General features: G+C 36.1%; 1 protein-coding gene across 1 annotated transcript in view; it reads left to right on the top strand.

The window, feature by feature from the left end:
- The window catches only part of AK5 (adenylate kinase 5), a 96,290-nt gene that overhangs the window by 9,318 nt on the left and 68,663 nt on the right, over positions 1–18,309 (top strand). Inside the window, exons 4-6 of the mRNA XM_059821826.1 lie at positions 56–225; positions 346–459; positions 12,809–13,000. Of these exons, the coding sequence (XP_059677809.1) occupies positions 56–225; positions 346–459; positions 12,809–13,000 (476 nt within the window). The remainder of the gene's footprint in view (positions 1–55; positions 226–345; positions 460–12,808; positions 13,001–18,309) is intronic.

The following is an 18,309-nucleotide window of genomic DNA, read 5'->3' as shown; positions in this document are numbered from 1 at the left end:
ACTGAGTACTTCAGATAAAAGGTTAATTTAATGTTTTGCTTATAATTACCAATAGGTGGCCCAGGAAGTGGTAAAGGAACACAGAGTTTGAAAATAGCGGAACGTTATGGATTTAACTACATATCAGTTGGTGAATTGTTAAGGAAGAAGATCCACAGCACAAGCAGCAATAGGAAATGGAGTCTAATTGCCAAAATAATTACTACTGGAGAACTGGCCCCTCAGGTACAGTGTATCCTATGTTAATGTTTACTTTCAAAGGATTTGTACATGCTGTATTAATGTGCACCATCAAGAAAACCGCCTTTACAATATTAAATAAATAACTTCTTTTCTCTGTGAAAGGAAACAACTATAACTGAGATAAAGCAGAGATTAATGCAGATCCCTGATGAAGAGGGTATAGTGATTGATGGATTTCCCAGAGATGTTGCCCAGGCAATCTCCTTTGAGGACCAAGTAAGAGATTATTTTTATTCTTAAAATAACTTACATATCTCTACAGTAGTTAAGCTTCTTGAAACCATCAGTAAGATTCCAGGAAAGACTAGATGTTATTTCTAACTGAGCATTGCTCTTTAAATCTTTCCAAGTACATAATTACAGGTTGATAAAAGGTTATTCTTTTGGTTTATGTTACATTACGTTCTGTCTGAAGACAGAATATTTTGTAAAAAGACAACGTGATAATATAACCAATAATCCAAGCCTCTTGCCTCAGTAATGAAAATCTTCTCAAGATGAAGAAGAAAATAATATCAAATCTAACAATATTTTTTGTATCTTAGTGATTTAGGAAGGGGGAAGACATATTTCCACATCTATTTGTTCAATTTAATCTACATTAAGAGAAACATAACCTAAATCAATGCATATCTTTGCAACGCTTTTAATCTCAAGTTTATTACAGTGCATTGAAAAGACTGGAATAAAATAAGGGTTAAAAGTGCCCATGTTTTGAAAGTTTTTGTAAACCGGAAATGATGCTCTATTTTTAGAAACTTAGATAATTTTGGTTACTCTAAACTACAATTCTGAGGTTTAGTCAGCTAAAACTGTATTCCCGAGTTCTATTCACATGTTGTTTTCATGTGTGTATTTTAAACTAATTTAAAAATACTTAAATTCAGTGGAAAAACAAACAGCTTATGTCATTGTCTGATCTGTTAACATAAGAGTTATGGTCACAAGTAAAGGTTGCAGTTTCAGTGCTGAATTTTTAGAGCGCCCTTCACGCAGAGCGTTTCAAAGTCCTTCACAATTGCTAGTGTACTACCATTTCTGTACTTTCAATTCTAAGTGGCATTGCCAAGACAGAAGTAACAAAAGAAAGCAGCTAATGAGACATTTCATTAGTGTGCTTTTATAAGGTATTATTCTGGGCAAAATTTAGAAGACTGAATTGAGGAAATTAAAGGAAACAGACAAAATAGTTATTACAGAAAATAGCCAGTGACTGCCAGCTATTTCTCCTTATAATTAACAAAAGAGAAGATTGACTATTTTATAAATGAAACAGCAGAAATTTAGGCTTAATGGTCATTTCCTTGTATCACTTTTTTGTCCAGTATATTGTGCGATAGTGTGACTTTAAGTGCATTTCTTGGTGCTATAATTTTGTGCTGATGTTGTGTTTGATGAGACAATGGGGGGATGGTGAAACTGGAAGAACTGACAGGAGTTAAATTAAGTGCTCCAAGTTATCCTAGAGTCAGATTCTCCTTCTAGAAAGGAAAACCAGTTAAACAACACTTGAATACCCATCACAGGGTCCATTAGTAATACCACTAAGAAGTGGAGTTCAGGAGGTAATAGAAAAAAAGCTCAGGCAATACTGTGCTATAGAAGGGGAGAAAGATGGACGCTATTTTTCATGTATGTTTGAAGCCTCCCTTTGCACCGTTCTAATATGCTTTTATAGTATTTCCTTATTTAACTTGAAATATTCCCCTCTGCCAGCCTGGTTAGCTCTTGTTGACTATAGAAAAGTACATGGAAAAAAGACCGATAGAATGACAGATGATAGAAATCCTCACTTTGGCTCCTTTTTAGTATGAGCTGTTGCTTCAAGGATGCTATAGATTGGTCTCTTCTTTTTTTTTAGAGAAAAGAGAGGATGGATTTAGTCATTTTAGACCTGACTATATTCTCAGAGTTCCTTTGTTTTCAGTCTAATGGAATTTGCTAAATCATACTCCTCAGGGCCTGATTCTGCCTGAAAGATAGATGACTATCTGAGTCTCTGAAAAAATCCTGGAGCACTTAATTTAGGGCCACCTTTCAATCCTACCTGTTCTAAAATAAATATGGGAAAGGCAAGAAGGAATCACAGAGCTTTTATAGGAGCATAGGAAAGAAAATTTGGTCTGTTTAGGCTCCCCCTTTTCACCTTTGCAGCTGACCTCTTATATGAACATATCTAAGGCCATGGAAATAAATGTACAAAGGAAGTACATATTTCAATGTACGTGTTTAATCCAGTGGGATATGTTCAGTGTTTTATCTTGGCTTTAAGATAATTTTAAATATGCTTGTTGTGTCTTTAAAATTCTCTGTTTAGTAAAGCATAATGCTACACACATAAGTAGGAAGGTCTTGTGATAAGGAGACTATCAGCAGACATGGCATCCATCTTCCTTCACAGGATGAGGCTGACAGTAATCCATGGCATGTCAGGTTATTTACATTAAATGTGCTAACGTTTTTGAGGCACTCGGAGATCCCTCAATGGGATGTGCAATTGAGTTGTGGAGAATTCAGTAATTAACTGTTGTGATAATTTGTGTAGGTCTGCAATTAAAGACGCTACGGGTGTTTTCCACAGCTTAGAAATGTTACAGCTTTCTTGCTATCAGTGTGTAGAAGAATAGAACAGAATTGTTCTTATGAGCCAAAAGTGACAAGATGAGAAACACTTAGCTGAAATTTCAGCAAAAAAAGTTTTGATTAAATAGTAAGACACTTTACAATTAGAAGATCTATTAAGCAATGGAACATTCTTCTGAAGAAAATGGTGAAATCACCCAAAATGCAGATAGTCTAATCACATTATTCTCTAATACATATGCCTTATTCTTACAAAGACATTCCCTGTAGAACACTGAGGTCTGTTGATAAAGAGTTCTGAGTAAGAACTAATTCTTACTGTTATCATTAATTTTGTCATGGGTGAATACTTATTCTTACAGACAGTCCCTTTAGGACCATTACATGCTTATGTACCTGAAAACAGCAGCAACGGTTGTATGACACAAGCCATTTTAAAGGTTACCTTTAGGGGAACTGCCAAAAGATGCATGAAGTAGGAGTTACATTATTATTTGTGCCATAAAGAAGCTAGAACACTTTTGGGATTTATGATGTAAATTAAAACAATGATGGTAAGTTTTTATAAGGGTAAATAGAATATGCTGGCTTTCTCAGTTCTTTCAGCCATACAGGATATAGAGTAGATGCCAGTGGGAGGAATGAGCAGCAGGGACAAGGGTGACTGTTCATTTATCCTTCGTCATTTGAGTGTGTTGGGATGGGTATTCATCCATAATCCCATGGAAGCTTGAAATAAACAAAGAAGCATTCATTTTAAAAGTAGCGTTTTCCACTGTATAGCCCTTCTCCTTTGCCCTTGTTTACATAGACAGAAACAAACTCCAAGAATATAGGTAATAATACCAAAAATAAATTGTGGGAGGATTATGTGAAGAACAAGTTATTAAAATGAATGGAAATAGAGATAAGTAATACAAGATATTGGGAGAGTAGGTAAGGCTGGAACAGAGACTGAACAAATGTGAGGAAAATAGGAGGTCTATGAACAAAACAGGCTACAAAAACCTAACATCATTATAGGTCAAGAAAGTATGTCTGGTCTTTATTAATCGTAAGAAGTCTATATTGTTTTGTCACCAATATGTTGTTCGTCTTTGTGAGGCATGATGCAGTGGGGTCAAGAAGGTATCTGGACCCAATGTCACATAAAGGGCCAGGAAGTCAAAACTTGGACTAGGTGTGAACTGGCCACAGTGGTCAGTGAAGGGTGGACCAGGAGACAGCCTGTACAGTTTTTGGTCTGCGCCATATCGTCTCCCCTTTCTCCACTAGTGCATGTTGTGGACAGTAGATGATGAACAACTGAAAAGCAAGGCACAAAGGGCATAAAATCTGACTTGTTCCCAAACACTAACACTATAGTTCCCTGAACGCTGTTTACTGAACCTTTTTGTATATATTATTACATGGCTTTTACCAGTAAGAACTGTGCTGAGTTATTGTAAAGGTAAACTAATTTATATTGGAAATCATTCACCATATTAGTAGAGGAAAAGGAAAAGGTCAGCTAAGGTGCCTGGTTTCTCTTTCAAGCACATGTAAAATCTAACTGGGCTGTGTTTGCCAACATCTTTAATGTAACAAATTATTTATGCTAAAATAGTATCTTCAGTTTTATGGCTCACATAGCTGTTACTGATACTTGATATTATTTGAGGTTTCATAATCTCTTCATTTTGTGAAAAAATCAAATGCATACATATATGTCTGAACTCTAGTTACAATACCTGTACTACATAATGTTCTAGTATAGAAATACACAATGAAATGAATTCTTGTTGAACTTCGCTTGTAATTGCTCTTGGTACTACTAGCACATTTTTATCCTTTTGACTAATCTGGAAGCTGAACTTTTCTCTGGGAAAAAATGTTATTTTTAGTAAACAAGTCAAAGCAAACCAACATATGCTAACATTCCCAAACATAGGTACAGCTAAAACATGATTTCTTCCTTATTATGTTACCAGACTCCCATGTGGACAGTAAGTTCTCAACATGTTGCTAGGCAGAATTGTATTAAAACACATTGCATCTCAATGACTAAACTGCCTAAGATAAAGCAATGTATCATTTGCAGCACTCACAGTATTTCTCTTTCTGCTCAGATCTAGAAACCAGAAGTAACAAACACTGCTTCCAAGCAATAATGTCCATCTGGAGTAAGTGGATTAAAAAGCACTTTACCCGTCTGAGGAATTTTGCATTTGAATCAAAGCTTTTTTCCCCTCTCTTTTATTGAGATTTGTTAATATCACTGTTCCTATCATCCATATATTTTGAGCAAGAAAGAAGTCTTTAAGATGGCATCAGTGATATTTTCAGCAGTGCTTGCCAGCCAGCAGCAACTCTGCCATTCTGGTCCCTTACTTACACCAGCTTCATTTCTTAATAATCAGCTACTCACTGCAGACTCATTGCAGCCTGTGAGAACTCATAGCCATGAGCACTGCAGTTTTCCCTGACTTTCTCTCAGTTTTCTCTGAACTTCTTACCTGAGTTGAAATAAGGCCTGTATTTTTCACTTTGAAGACTGAATTCATGACATATAACTTCTCTCATTGGAAGTCTTGGATTGTTGCCAAACCCTGACTCTCCCATTTCTTAATTCCAGAAAGTGGAGTCAATACTGCCAACAATTTTGATAGGTGTACTTTTAATAAAGTGCTGAAGTCATGTGACTGTGAGAACCTCAGCTCTCACTTTAAAACAAAGTTTCAAGCACTCATGGTTGTGGAGAAAAAAATGAAAACATGAATTTTAATGTCTTAAAAGCAAATAGAACTTCCAGTTTATATATTTGTTTCAAATATATTATAATTTCTGGATTTTGGTGATTTTGAAATCCTTCTGCATAGTAGCGCAGATTTAATACTGATTCATTTAGCCTTTCAGTTTAAGCCTAGGCATAAAGCTATCCTAAACCACAAGTTTCTAAGGTATCCATGATCTCTACTGAGTGCAAATAGTAGAAAGGTGTTTAGATGCCAAGCACACATTCGAAAATGCCAGGGAGAAAATGGTTTATTTACCATTAACCTGTCAGCTTGAAATTCAGCAAGTCACCTACAGTACCAGCATGCTCAAGCATGCTAAAAGTCTTCCTCTCCAGTAACACTGTAATGAAATGCCTCTGACTGGTGTATTGAACTCAAATGAGTTGTGAAGAAGAAGCTGCAGTTTGACTTTCTGTATAATCTCTCCCATGGCAGTAAGTTTTTAACCTTCCCAGGAGAAACAATTTCTCACTTCAGTATTTTCCAGTTAATTTCAATTACTGCTTTGGTTTGGGGTTTTTTCCCCCACTTTCAGTCATTCATGCATAACTGATTTCAGTAATTCCATCACCAACATTAACCCTGTTAGTTTCAATAGAGCGAGTACAGATGAAGTTTGCTTAAAATATATTAATTGTAAGTTTTGTTAATAGTGAAATGAAATGTGGAACAGGTATTAGAATTAATGAATATTCATTAATGAATATAATTTAATTCCTTGACAAAAGAGAAAGACTTTTTTTTTAGAAATTATCTTTAAAATATTTTTGTGTTATATGGCCTCGGTGACAAGACTATATTTGAAGAAGTAAAATCTTAATTTAAATAATAAACAGAGGCAGTAAATTTTATCTGATTCTTTGTTTAAAATGTCCTTTAGAATATTCATAAATGCACTACACCTACAAAGAACACCTAGTTCATCTTGGCTGTGCTTCAAGTTAACTTCTTAACTCCCAATTATATTCCTTATGAAAATTATTGTAAGAATTAATTGTGCTAAAGTAGAACAAACTATGTAGATTGCACAATATAGGATGCTGGGAAAAACTGACTTGTCCTCTCACAGCCTCACAGGCTAAGGAGAGCAGTCATATTCCTCTAAGTCTGATACTTAAACCTCCAAGCAGAAATGATGCCTGCAGTCCCCTCAAAGTTGGACATATGTGTTTGTGGCCAACTGACCTATTGCAGTCTGACTGCTAAGCTCATGCTCTGCAAAGAGCTCCTCATAGAAAACCTGCTCTGTCACTGGCCAAGAGTGTGGGCTCCAGAACAACTAGTAAAATGAATACTCCCTTTCTGTGAATCTTCTGAAGGCAAAAGGATCTGTTCTTTGCAATAGGTTTTTGTTCTGGTAAAGCTATTTTTTCTGTGTCATGGTCTGTGTGTCTTCTTCATTTCATTGCCTCCTCAACTTCCAGCTCTCTTCTCCCAAATCTCCACATTATTGTTCCAGGCTGATAAGCCTCAGGTACAGTCCCCTACTGGATATACGTCCCCAGTCATCCGCGTGAGGAGCGGGAGGGCTAGCACATCAGCAGTCTGCATTGGTGTGGTTCCTCTCATTCGTTCGCTTTGGCCCTGTGAGTTTGACATTGCTTTCTTAAAGCCAAGCCTGAGCAGGAAGCCTGTGGAATGGGCTTATCGTTGTCTGTTTTCTTCCCTGGAAGCTAGAGCACTGTGAAAGGCCAGCAGTGGTTCAGTCTTCTGCTGCATGAGAGACCCTAGACCTCAGGTCTCTTTTTTTTCTGGGCAAGGGCTCTTCTCTGCTAGACAAACTAGCCAAAGGAGAGCTCACCCATTGCTGGTTCTTAGCCCTCAGGAGAGGACATGATGTTCTGAATTCAGAGTGGATGGAGGTGCCTGCTGCGCAGTTCTGAACCAGAGGCCTGCTTAGACCTTTCTTTGTAGCATTAGCATTAGTGTGTACAGCTAGGGATTCTTATCGACTAGCTGCCCTACACAGGTGAAAATCTGAATCAGTTCTTCCTAAAGACACCTGACCCTCTCAATCAATTACTAGGGGGCCTAATTATGTAATCTGGGCGATTTGCTGGAAGCTTATTTCTTGGGCAGTGTGAATACGGTTCAAAAGCAGTTACCAGAAAAAATTCTGTTAGCAGGATTCATTCTTTGACAACATGATTCATGATTTTGCTTTTCTAAAACAAAAAAACCCCATATGCAAACAGTCTAGTAACCCAGCAGAGATGCAACTGTAAAAAGCAAATCAGTAATTACAAGGGAGAGCACCCATACAATGGACATAAACTAGCTTGCTAGTAACCTTTACCAATTAGAATAAAATGCACTGTTAAATTAATGACAGTTGTTCATGAGCTGTCAGTTAAGTTTTCTCAGGAGTATCTAGTAGAACATACCAGGAATTAAGAAACAGAACATTTTCATCTTTTGCCTAATGAGGAATAAAGAGTGAGTGTGTAATAATCTAATTTCTAGCAAACAACCACACTACTCTCACTAACAAGAGGAGATGTAGAAAATATCCCCAGAGAGAAGAGAACATCTTTCCACTTATACTGCTTAACGTCAGTAACATCACCAACTTGCATGGAATTACTCTCGATTTACTCCTTGTTCCAGTTTAGGAGGGAGATTCAGACCCAATGAGAGTAGGATTTACTTGCTAGTAAAATACTATTCTAAAAAATCAGAGGATGTACCTACCAGTTTTATTCTGAGTTGATGCCATACACTCTTTGTCTCATTTAAAATTCAGAAGGTTGTGAATAACTAGAAACCTGTTTGTTCCCTTCTGCTGAGTTCCAGTTAGCAAGTAGTCAAATTCACTTCCCTTAGCCCCACAGTCCTTCCTCATATGCATTTCTGGACATGAATAAGACCCTCTGCCTTCAGCACAAGATGAGCATGTTATGGGAAATCAGCAAGAAGGAATCCAGTTCTTCTATCTGTGCTGGTTCTGTACACATTTTCTACAAGCTGAGTCTCAGAATAAAACTTACTCCCTAAGGCATGAAACTCAATAACAGTTAGTTCTGAGTTTAAAACATCAGTTTGTTTTCAAATGAGTCTTAAAAAAACCTTTTTCTTTGTTAGAAAAAAGCAATTTGTACTCATATTTATGTAGGAGAACTAGGTACGTTTCCAGAGAAGTAATCCCAGATGTCCATATGTTCACACTAGCCTGTTACATTCCAACTTAAAGTATTTATGAGCATGTCTTGCAGGCAGGTGCTGTTGAGGTAAGTGGAAGCAGAGTGGTTCATGAAAACAGGAGTGAAATAACAGTAGCATTTAAAGGGTTTACCCTGAAGGTTGTAAATGCATGTGGAAGAAATATATTAAGTGCTATTAGTTCTGTATACCTATGCATATAGAAAAGATGTTACCCTTTTGTGCATCTAAAACCAAGCAGAGGCTTGTGTTATTAAATGGTTTTCATCTACTTTCTGATAATAAAGATGCATATTCTGCAGGTGAAAGATGAATTCATGGAGGCATCACATAATCAGAATCTGCTTTGTATTCCTACCTCAGATATGCTTGAATTACTTTTTTCCCACTTCAAAAAACCTTTTAGACAATACTTCATTTGAAACTAGGCTTCTTGAACTGATAATTTTAAACCATTGTTTTCAGTGACATTTTGTTTCTGTGAGTGAAATGTATTTCAAATTACAAATGCCAGAGTGTCAGAAAAAATAGTTTTAGTTCCTGGGATTCTGATACTGTCTTTTGTATTGTTGCTGTTACCAGTCAAAAAATGAAGAACACCACCACTACTCAGCTCCTGTAGAGAATTTTCCATTTTAAAAAGCAATAGGAAATAATTAAAACCTAATTCATTAATTTTCCACAGTAATTACTGTGTTGTACCTCGTTATTATCCTCATTTTACAACTAGGAAAAAAAAAAATTAGGCCCAGGGCATGCTTTCCCATTTTCTTAAAAAGGAACTGACCTCTGAAGCCAGTGCAGTTTGTGGGAACTAAGCAGATGAGAACCTGCACACCTGATGGCGTAACAGTGGCTTTCAGATCCTTCCCTGCTGTGGGGCTGCACTTATTCAGCCACAGTTTCTTTAAAGAACTGAGATTGACTCTGGAAAGCTGCATTCTCATGTTTGTGTGAAACAGAAGGAGACCTTCCCTTTCTCTCCTTTAGGGCTAATAATTTCATGAGAGATCTGTTTATTGTAAGTACTCTCTGTAAGGTTTGATGCTATATGTGAAGTTATGTGATATGCAAAAGCTTAGGTCCTACACTTGTGGAGGTCTGGTATGACTTCACAGATCTGAGTAGGTGGCAGATGCTAGTCCTGAAGATGTTTGGGAGTGAGTGTTGAAAGTGAGGAGAAGGCCAGCTACAGCTTGGAGCATCTAAAGATTTCTTACCATCTTTCTTCACTATTATTAGGATCCAGAGAAATGGAAATACTAAATGAAACTACTCACTTGTATAAACTCCTTTTGTCCTTCACTTTACTACATCCCTGATCTGCAGTTATAATTTTTGAATCCCTGTGTAATATATGTTAGGAAGCTCCAATCAGCCGGATATCCACACTGGGACTTGAGATGTGCATCAGCCTTTCCCTTTCATGAGATAGTGTTCCATGATCTAAAAGGCTTTGAAACCTGTAGCATTTTTTTCAGAGTCTGTGTCATAATTTGGATTTCTTTACTACTGTATGCTCTTTAAATTCCCAACTCTTGATTCCTCATTATGCTTCTCCTATAATGAAGCAACCTTAATATAATAGAGCTACTTTTAATAACTTCTATATTTCATAGTAGTCTAACACAGAAACTTACTTTTATAGTCTTTCATATGAATAATTATGTGCCTTAAAGCTATTAGGTGATAGTAAAATTAACTGTCATAATTAATTCATCCCATGAAAGGACAGAATAACTCTGCCAATTATGTATTTAAAATAGTCTGAAAACGGGGGGAAAGTTACTCTGGTTTTGTTGACATTGAGGTACATATGTTAAAGGTAGGAGAGAGCTTCTCTCCCATTGGCAGTTATTTTAAAAAAATAGATTACACGGTTAATTGTTTCAAAATCTAATAGATACTCATTAAAAAAGACCAGAATTTGTATTTTGGGGGGTTGATTTGTAGTTTGTGTCCTCATGTCTCCAATCATCTACAATGTGCATAAAAAATAATTTTATTTTCTTTAAAACCCTATTTAATTTTCTGCAATGATAAAGAGGCCACCATCCTGCTTGCTAGTACTGCTTATCAGACTGTCCTTTATTGTTTGAAAACGGCTCTGCTTTTTAGCCACTTTCTACTTCTTCACCTCCATGTCCTACTCTGTCAGTGACCTCCTTTGTAAATGCTAATGACCATCACCCCAGTTTTGAAAAGTTGTATTTGTTTCTTTTGACTTCAGAAGAACCTTTTTGTGCTCAGACTGCCAGGAGGAAAGGCCAGACTGTCCTTCAGGTTGTATTCCCTCAAATGACAGAAACCCAGCTAGATGGGATTTTTTATTTAAACTTGGGTATTAATTGTCCAGATTGTCCACCTGTGAAGTCTTGACTATTCAGTCTAGTATATGGTTGTCTTCAGGCAATTTAACGTCCTTGGGTAGAGGGACCTAGATTTAGAGAGTATTCAGAAGCATAATTAGTTTGTTCCTGCCCTCAATAACATTGTATTAATAACAACTGTATAATGAACATAAAGATATAAATCAGTTCCTTCTTCACACAGTAGTAGTTAGAATACATGTAGATGTTTTGGTGATACTTTTGTATAGCTCAAATTTGACTATCAAATTTACATAGTATCAAGCTGAACAAAGACAAAATTATTCTGTAAATAGGGAACATTATGAGAAAAATGTCTATTTAGCATTCTTGAGCATCCACCATCATTTGTAATGTAACTAGATTATGTCATTTCTAGAATAGTAAGCTAATTTTTTTACTAATGTTAGTTAAAAAAGTATGAACTTTTTTGTTCAGGTAAGTAAAGACAGCAGAAATAACTTTGTGCTTATATGTGAGAACAAATAAACCCTTTCTAACCTGTAACAGGATGAAAACGTGCAAGTAACATAGGGTTTGTTTTTATCTCAAATGCTTCTTACAGAGAATTCTAATACATTTTAAAAAGCAACGCTACACTAGTGAGAAAAAGATTTTTAGGTGAGTCTCTAAAGAGAGGTGGATTTCTTTGTAACAACCAGGTAGAGGAAAGAACAAAATCAGATCTTATGAATATGGTTAATACACACTTGTAGCCCCATTTTTAAAATCCTGTGAATTCAGGTGTCTGAGTGACTTCTGTTTTTTCCACCACATGTACTAAATAGTGGTGACCTCGGAAGATTGCCTGTGAGCATTTAGTAGCATTCCTAAGAAAGTGGGGCTATCATTGCTTCCCCCTCCTCAAGCACCAGAAGTATGTCTTCTTTAACTGTTTGATAGCATGAGTAACTAAAAGTTTTGAAGAACACTGAAAGCTGTACGGGCAACTTGAATTAAACACTGGGAAAGAGCTAAACTTTAAAAAAAAATTTTTCTCATTGCTGTAAGGCTGTACCTTCCTGAATTTTAGTGCAGGGATGGGTATGAGGTAAAACAGTGCTTACCACACAGACCAAAAAGGATAGGAGAAATTAAAATCCTCTATAGCTGCCACACCCAACCTCTTGAAAAGTGCACTGAAGCTTGGGTGAGATTTAGAGAAAGTATTATAAGAAACTGTGGGTCTTGGAACAAGTTTGTTTTCACCCGGTCCTAGGCATCAGTTAGCTTCATAGTGGCTGCTGGATTTTAAATACCACCTTACTTAAAGGCTTTTTAGGTAGAAACCATACAACCATTTTCCTGCAGAATATGAGACTTTTATATTTTGCTCTTTTAAAAGATTTTAATTTTAGCTAGGGGAACCTTCTAGTAATGCAAATGCTGAACATAGTCTAGAGAAGGTTTCTGGGGTGAGGTAAAAATTTTTCATTAAACTTTTTCCTTAACATTTCAGGTGAAACAAATTGACTAACCTTCACGTAAGACAAACAAGCCCTTCCTTAAGCCGATGAGTTTCCCTTAAAAAAACCAACAGAAAATGAATGACTTCATTAAGCTCCAACTTAACGCAAATGTAGCATATCTGAGCCTCACCTAATAATGGAATTGCTGAGTCCTGTAGTGCTGGATAGTAAACTTAATCACAGACTTCTCCAATTGCTCTTTCCACAGATCTGTACCCCAGATTTGGTGGTGTTTCTGGCATGTTCCAGTCAAAGGCTGAAAGAAAGGTTACTGAAGCGTGCTGAACAGCAAGGGAGACCTGATGATAACCTGAAAGCCACTCAAAGACGACTTATGAATTTCAAGCAGAATGCCGTCCCATTGGTTAAATATTTCCAGGAAAAAGGGCTAATCATCACAGTAAGTCCTTTACTATATACCTCTGAAAACTTAATTGTTGTTGTGGTTATACTTGGCTTCTTAGACCTTTTGCTTTAAGACAGGCTAGATGAGTCAAATTATGTTTTAGGTATACACCATGGTTACTGAAAGCAAACTTTCAGTTTGCTGAGAGAGTATTTTCTGCAAAATGCAGTAACGCAGAGCAGAATTCTTGTGCACATAGATGACATGGTAAGCACCATGTCAATTCTTTGCTGCAGGCATAAATTGCTTCCCCAACTAGTTGCAAACCCTTTGCTCAGAAATTATTTGCATAAAAGAAGAGCTTGCTTTGAAACACTGGTTGCTATTCCAGTGCTAGCAGTTTCATCCCTTGCAAATAGTCGTGTACTTTTTGGATGGTTGTCTTGGGCGGGGGAGAAGCAGAAAAAAATTACATTCTAACAGAAAGCATATCTTGAGTTGGATTAAATCAATACAGGTTCTTCAAGGAATAAATGTATCTGGCTGTTGACTGACTCCAGTAAATAAAAAGTCCTTAGATTATCTTATCATGGGTTAAATGTGCCTTATTATGTGGTCTCCTACAAGCTTTAACATTTCAGATAAAAATTTTGATTACAAGAAAATTGCAATGTAAATAGACCACTTGGGTATCTGTAAGAATACTGATTTCTGCAATATTTGGGGCAAAAGAAAATATCTCTAAATACAGAACACACCAAAAGCTGCATTCATAAATAAAACCAGAAGTGCTTTATGGAAGTAGGGCTAGCAAGTACTGCTGAAGTGTTTAAGTTCTTAATGATGATGAATTCAACAAGCAGTTGACAATAGTTGAGTTATTGTTCATGTTGTAAATTAAGGACTGTGTCTGGTTGTAATAGTGCACAGAACTTGGTACCGCATATGGTACCACGAGAGCACAGATGGCCTGTTTTCTTTCTTTTGATTGGCTAAATAACCTAGGTAGTTCGCATTGGTATGTTCTCTTCATGGCAAATATGACTTAACTCTATGTGCTGGTCAGATTCATGAAAGGCCAAAGCATCCTTAATTGCAAAGTCATCTAATAATGTTGGTAGCCTTAATAATGCACTTCAACATCTTTCTGAATGTCAAAATTAAAATCCCAGGGAATTATTACATTGTTTTCTCCAGAGAGTATCTTTTCTGTTTGAGGATTTTGATTAACTCTGGAAGGCTGAGAGGACTGGAATTCTTGGAAGTTGTTTTTCATTATTGAGGAAGTGTGTATTTTGTGACATTTCTATAGCCTTTACAAGTGCTCCTCCTATAGAAAGCATACTTAGCTCTTCAGGGAGAATGTACCATTGTAGATAAAGCATGGGGGGAATCTGAATAGTATTCCTTTTCTGTGATGAGACCTGTAAAACAGAGGATGTTTTTCCTATTGAGGTTTTGTCATCCACTTTTTAGCTCTGTTTCTTGCGAGTTCTAAAGATAATTTAAATTGCAACGTTCACCTTAGATATCTCTTTTCTTTTTGAAGAAAGCAGATGTTTGTGATGGGTATGGAAATGGTAACATGGCATGTGAACATTATATTACTGTCCACTACAGGACAAGGAAAGAGCATATACAGAAAATACTGACTTGGCAACATGTCAAAAAAGTCTTTAATATGAAAAAAAATTGTAAGATTTGAATTTACTCCTTAACTATACTCGAAGTGTGTTAATATCATTTCATGGAGATCTAGAAATTACTCTAGATTTACATCAGTGTAGAAGTGAAGAGAATTAGACTTTGGAAGGGAAACTCTGTTGTTCACCTGCATTAAAGCAGCTACAGTGCAGTTGCATTTCCCTTGTTGCAAAAACAGGATGCATTAGTAAAGCCAAGCCCTGAGAGTTAGATATGTGAGTAATTTCATGGCCAGTGGATAAAAGGATCCCTTTCTGTAGACGATAAAGAATATATATGACAGACCTCTTTTCCATAGAATTCCATTGCATATGGAAGATACATTTTGCAGTTGCCTAAGGCAACTAAGTTAGTGGGGGATAAATGAGAAAAAAGAGTAGTTGGGAAAGGAGTAACAAAAAGAGATTAAGCATGCATACTCCAGAGCAAGTAAGCAACTGAAAATTTCTACAAAAGGGCTTTTTTTAAAACCACGTGACCTTGAAACAGAGGAAATGTATGCTAAGTCCACATAGAAAACTACGTATTACTACATACTGCTAGAGCAAGTTGTAAATTTTAAAATAGTGTTTCTAAAAATGGTTATTTTGGCACCATTTGTTCTTTTTCTTAGTGCTCAATTTGTAGATCAGCGTTATCTATAGAGTTTTGACATTCTTGTGACAACGTCATTTCTTTTCATATGTTCATTTTGTTGGAAATTAATTTGTCCAATGGGAAATCTAAGTATGTTTCTGCCAACTTCCTGTCCTATTCCTTTAAGCAAACATCAATGGAGATAACAGATGTTTTCTTACTCCAAATGGCTTTGATCCCATTGTCTTCTTCACTGATGAACTTAAGCTTTCTCTTGGTTTTGAAAAAAACCCCAAATCATATAATTTTTCATAGCCTTCCATCAGTGGAAAAGACAGAGGTTTCTTAGAAAGCCATAGGATCCAAAGAACCATTGCAGTCTTCATCACCACCTTCTCCTGGTGGAAGCCTTGTATCTTCAACTTGCCTTTACTAGTATGTATCTGTATAATACACAAGTAATATTAACACTTCTATGTACATTTGATGCACTTGTGCATGCTATTTCCCTACAGAAGGAGGAAGCAAGAAAGAAATTGCATTTATCCTGTTGATTATAATGTTGAACCTGGAAGGCATTGAAATATTATGCGGATGAGAGCAGTGTAAGAACTAGAACAGCATAAAATAGAATTACACTAGCCTAATTCCTGGAGGAGTGAATCCTTGAGGCAAGGTCAATGTTGACCAGGATGAAAAAAAAAAAAATTTACATTTTTCTTAAATCCCTACCTGCACCTTGTCACTGCTATTCAAAGCTCTAAATCTCAGACATTTCTTCTACGCAGCATCACGATTCTACTCAGGGAAAAGAAACAGAACCATTTGTCTTATGGAGAGTTATAATTTTAGAACCACAACTCAAATTTTAAACATCTACTTAAATACGTTGTTCTTCATCAATAAACAGACCAAAAGAGAAAAGAAAAATTAACTTAAATCTAACTAAATATATTTAATAAGCAGACATTTGATATAATTATAGTCTACTATTAGACACTGTATGAGCAAGAAAATAAAAATCTAAATTCCCAAAGAATATTAATTTTCCTGCTCCCACAGTTATTCCATACTGGTTTTAACATATTTGGGTTAACAGAATTAAAAAGCACATTATTCATTGCAGATCTTACTGGTTAGGTTGTTTAGGTGTAATTCTTTCCCTTCATCTTTTTTTTTTTTTACTTTGATCTTTCATAATTTTATACAGTACATAGCTTATACTTGTTTGCTGCTCTGTACGCCTTATGTTTTCAGTCTGTGCATGGTATCCCGGCTCTCAGAGTCTGATCCTGGTTTCTGTTTTCAAGGAAAGAAGTGAGGGCCCAACTACAGTTCTTCTAAGAAACGGGAAGATATAACTCTGTCCTTTCTGAAAAACTCCTTCTTCGGAATAATGAAGTTGGAATATCCAAAATTTTGGATTATTGTTCAAATTGAACAGATCTGTAAACTTCATTATAATGAAGAAAGATCAGTAAATATCTGATATTTTCATGAACACACAGTCTATGTTTAAAATTCTTTTTAACAATCTGTCAGTAGGTCTAACAAATCAAAACCTGACTTTACTTAAATCAAATTTGGTTTCAGAATGTATCAAGATAATAGAACTAGATATCACAATATTGGACATGGAGTATATAAATAGATGCATATGCTGGCTTTTATTGTATCAGTAACTTTTTAAAAATCTTAGAACATTATATATTGTTTATCTACACAATAACTAAGCCACAAATTACCAGGGAGGGAAGATACTAGATTAAATTATAAACAGGAGAAAATGTAAATGCCTAGATGATCTGCAAGTACTCTAATGTTTAGCAGAGGACTTCCATTCTGAACACAGTTTAATCTGCTCCTGTATCCTTCCTGCCATACAGCAAATACTAGATTATTATATTTGGTCTCAGATGCTGACATGACAATTGGTATGTGTACATAGCCATGCCGAATAAACCAAGGCTACTATTGACGTGTGGTCACGAGTAGAGAACTTAAAAATAAAAGGGTCTGTGTATGCAAAATTCTAGACAGTGCTTGCTGTTCAATTAGAAATACTTAGGTAGTTCATATCATTCACCTATGAGAATGACTGTTAGGTACTTTGTTATGTTGGCTACAGTACTCCTAGAGATACAGTATGGTATCATTTCCATTTCTAATAATGATTTATAAGGGCTTCTGTCTTTTTTTTTTTCAATTAGATCATAATGAAAAGGTAAGGCAAAGAAAGAAAAAAACCCTAATCTCTATGTAACTAATGTGCTTTAATGCTTTTAATGTGGTTGCTGACCTGAGAGAGAGCTAGCTTGCTCTGAAAAAATGTGCTGTGAGTTACAAATAACAAAAAGTTAATCTTTCTCCCTACTCTCACCCCTGGCACCCCAGACTAGATAAATTGTGTTTCAGGAGAAAACTGGATTGTGTTAGCTGAAGTTCTAGTATAGCACATCTTTGTTGTCTGGTGAGAACTTACTGTTAAAGAAGATTACTATTGAAAGAGTTCCATAAGAATCAGCTGGAAAATTCAACTGAAAACTGTTTTATTGTTTTGTTAATTTCAAAATACATTTCTCTTCTGGACATTATATTGATGTTTTATCATTATTAGACCTGCCCAGAACTACCCAGCTCTTAATAACCGTCAGGTAAAGCTCAAGAAAATCACATTCACTGACCTTTCAATAAATTACTATCATACAAAATCATTCTAACTAGGAAACTTTTTCATTTACATCCCATCAGATATAATTCATCCTACTGCAGGGAAGTTTAAACAACACACCAATAGAGCATGGTAGACCATAATGAACAAACCGTTCTAGCACTTGTATCATAATGTCCCTAACTCTAAGTCATAAACAAAATCTCCCACAGAAAGCAGCTTCTTTGCCCACAAGAAATGGGGTTTTTTTCCACTCAACTGACTTGGTTAAGTTGTTCTCAGTCATAGGGACAAGCTATATTCTGGAGAGAAAAGAATGAGGATTCAGAGGATAGTAGATGGTGCCCACACAGTGAAAAATACCAGAGTTGTTCTTTTTTTTACTGCTGATTCACTGAGGAAAATGCAAGAA

The sequence above is a fragment of the Gavia stellata genome, chromosome 10 (genome assembly GCF_030936135.1).
Source record: "Gavia stellata isolate bGavSte3 chromosome 10, bGavSte3.hap2, whole genome shotgun sequence".
NCBI lineage: Eukaryota > Metazoa > Chordata > Aves > Gaviiformes > Gaviidae > Gavia > Gavia stellata.
The sequence above is the reverse complement of the archived record's forward strand: the minus strand, read 5'-3'. Positions and strand labels throughout refer to the sequence as shown.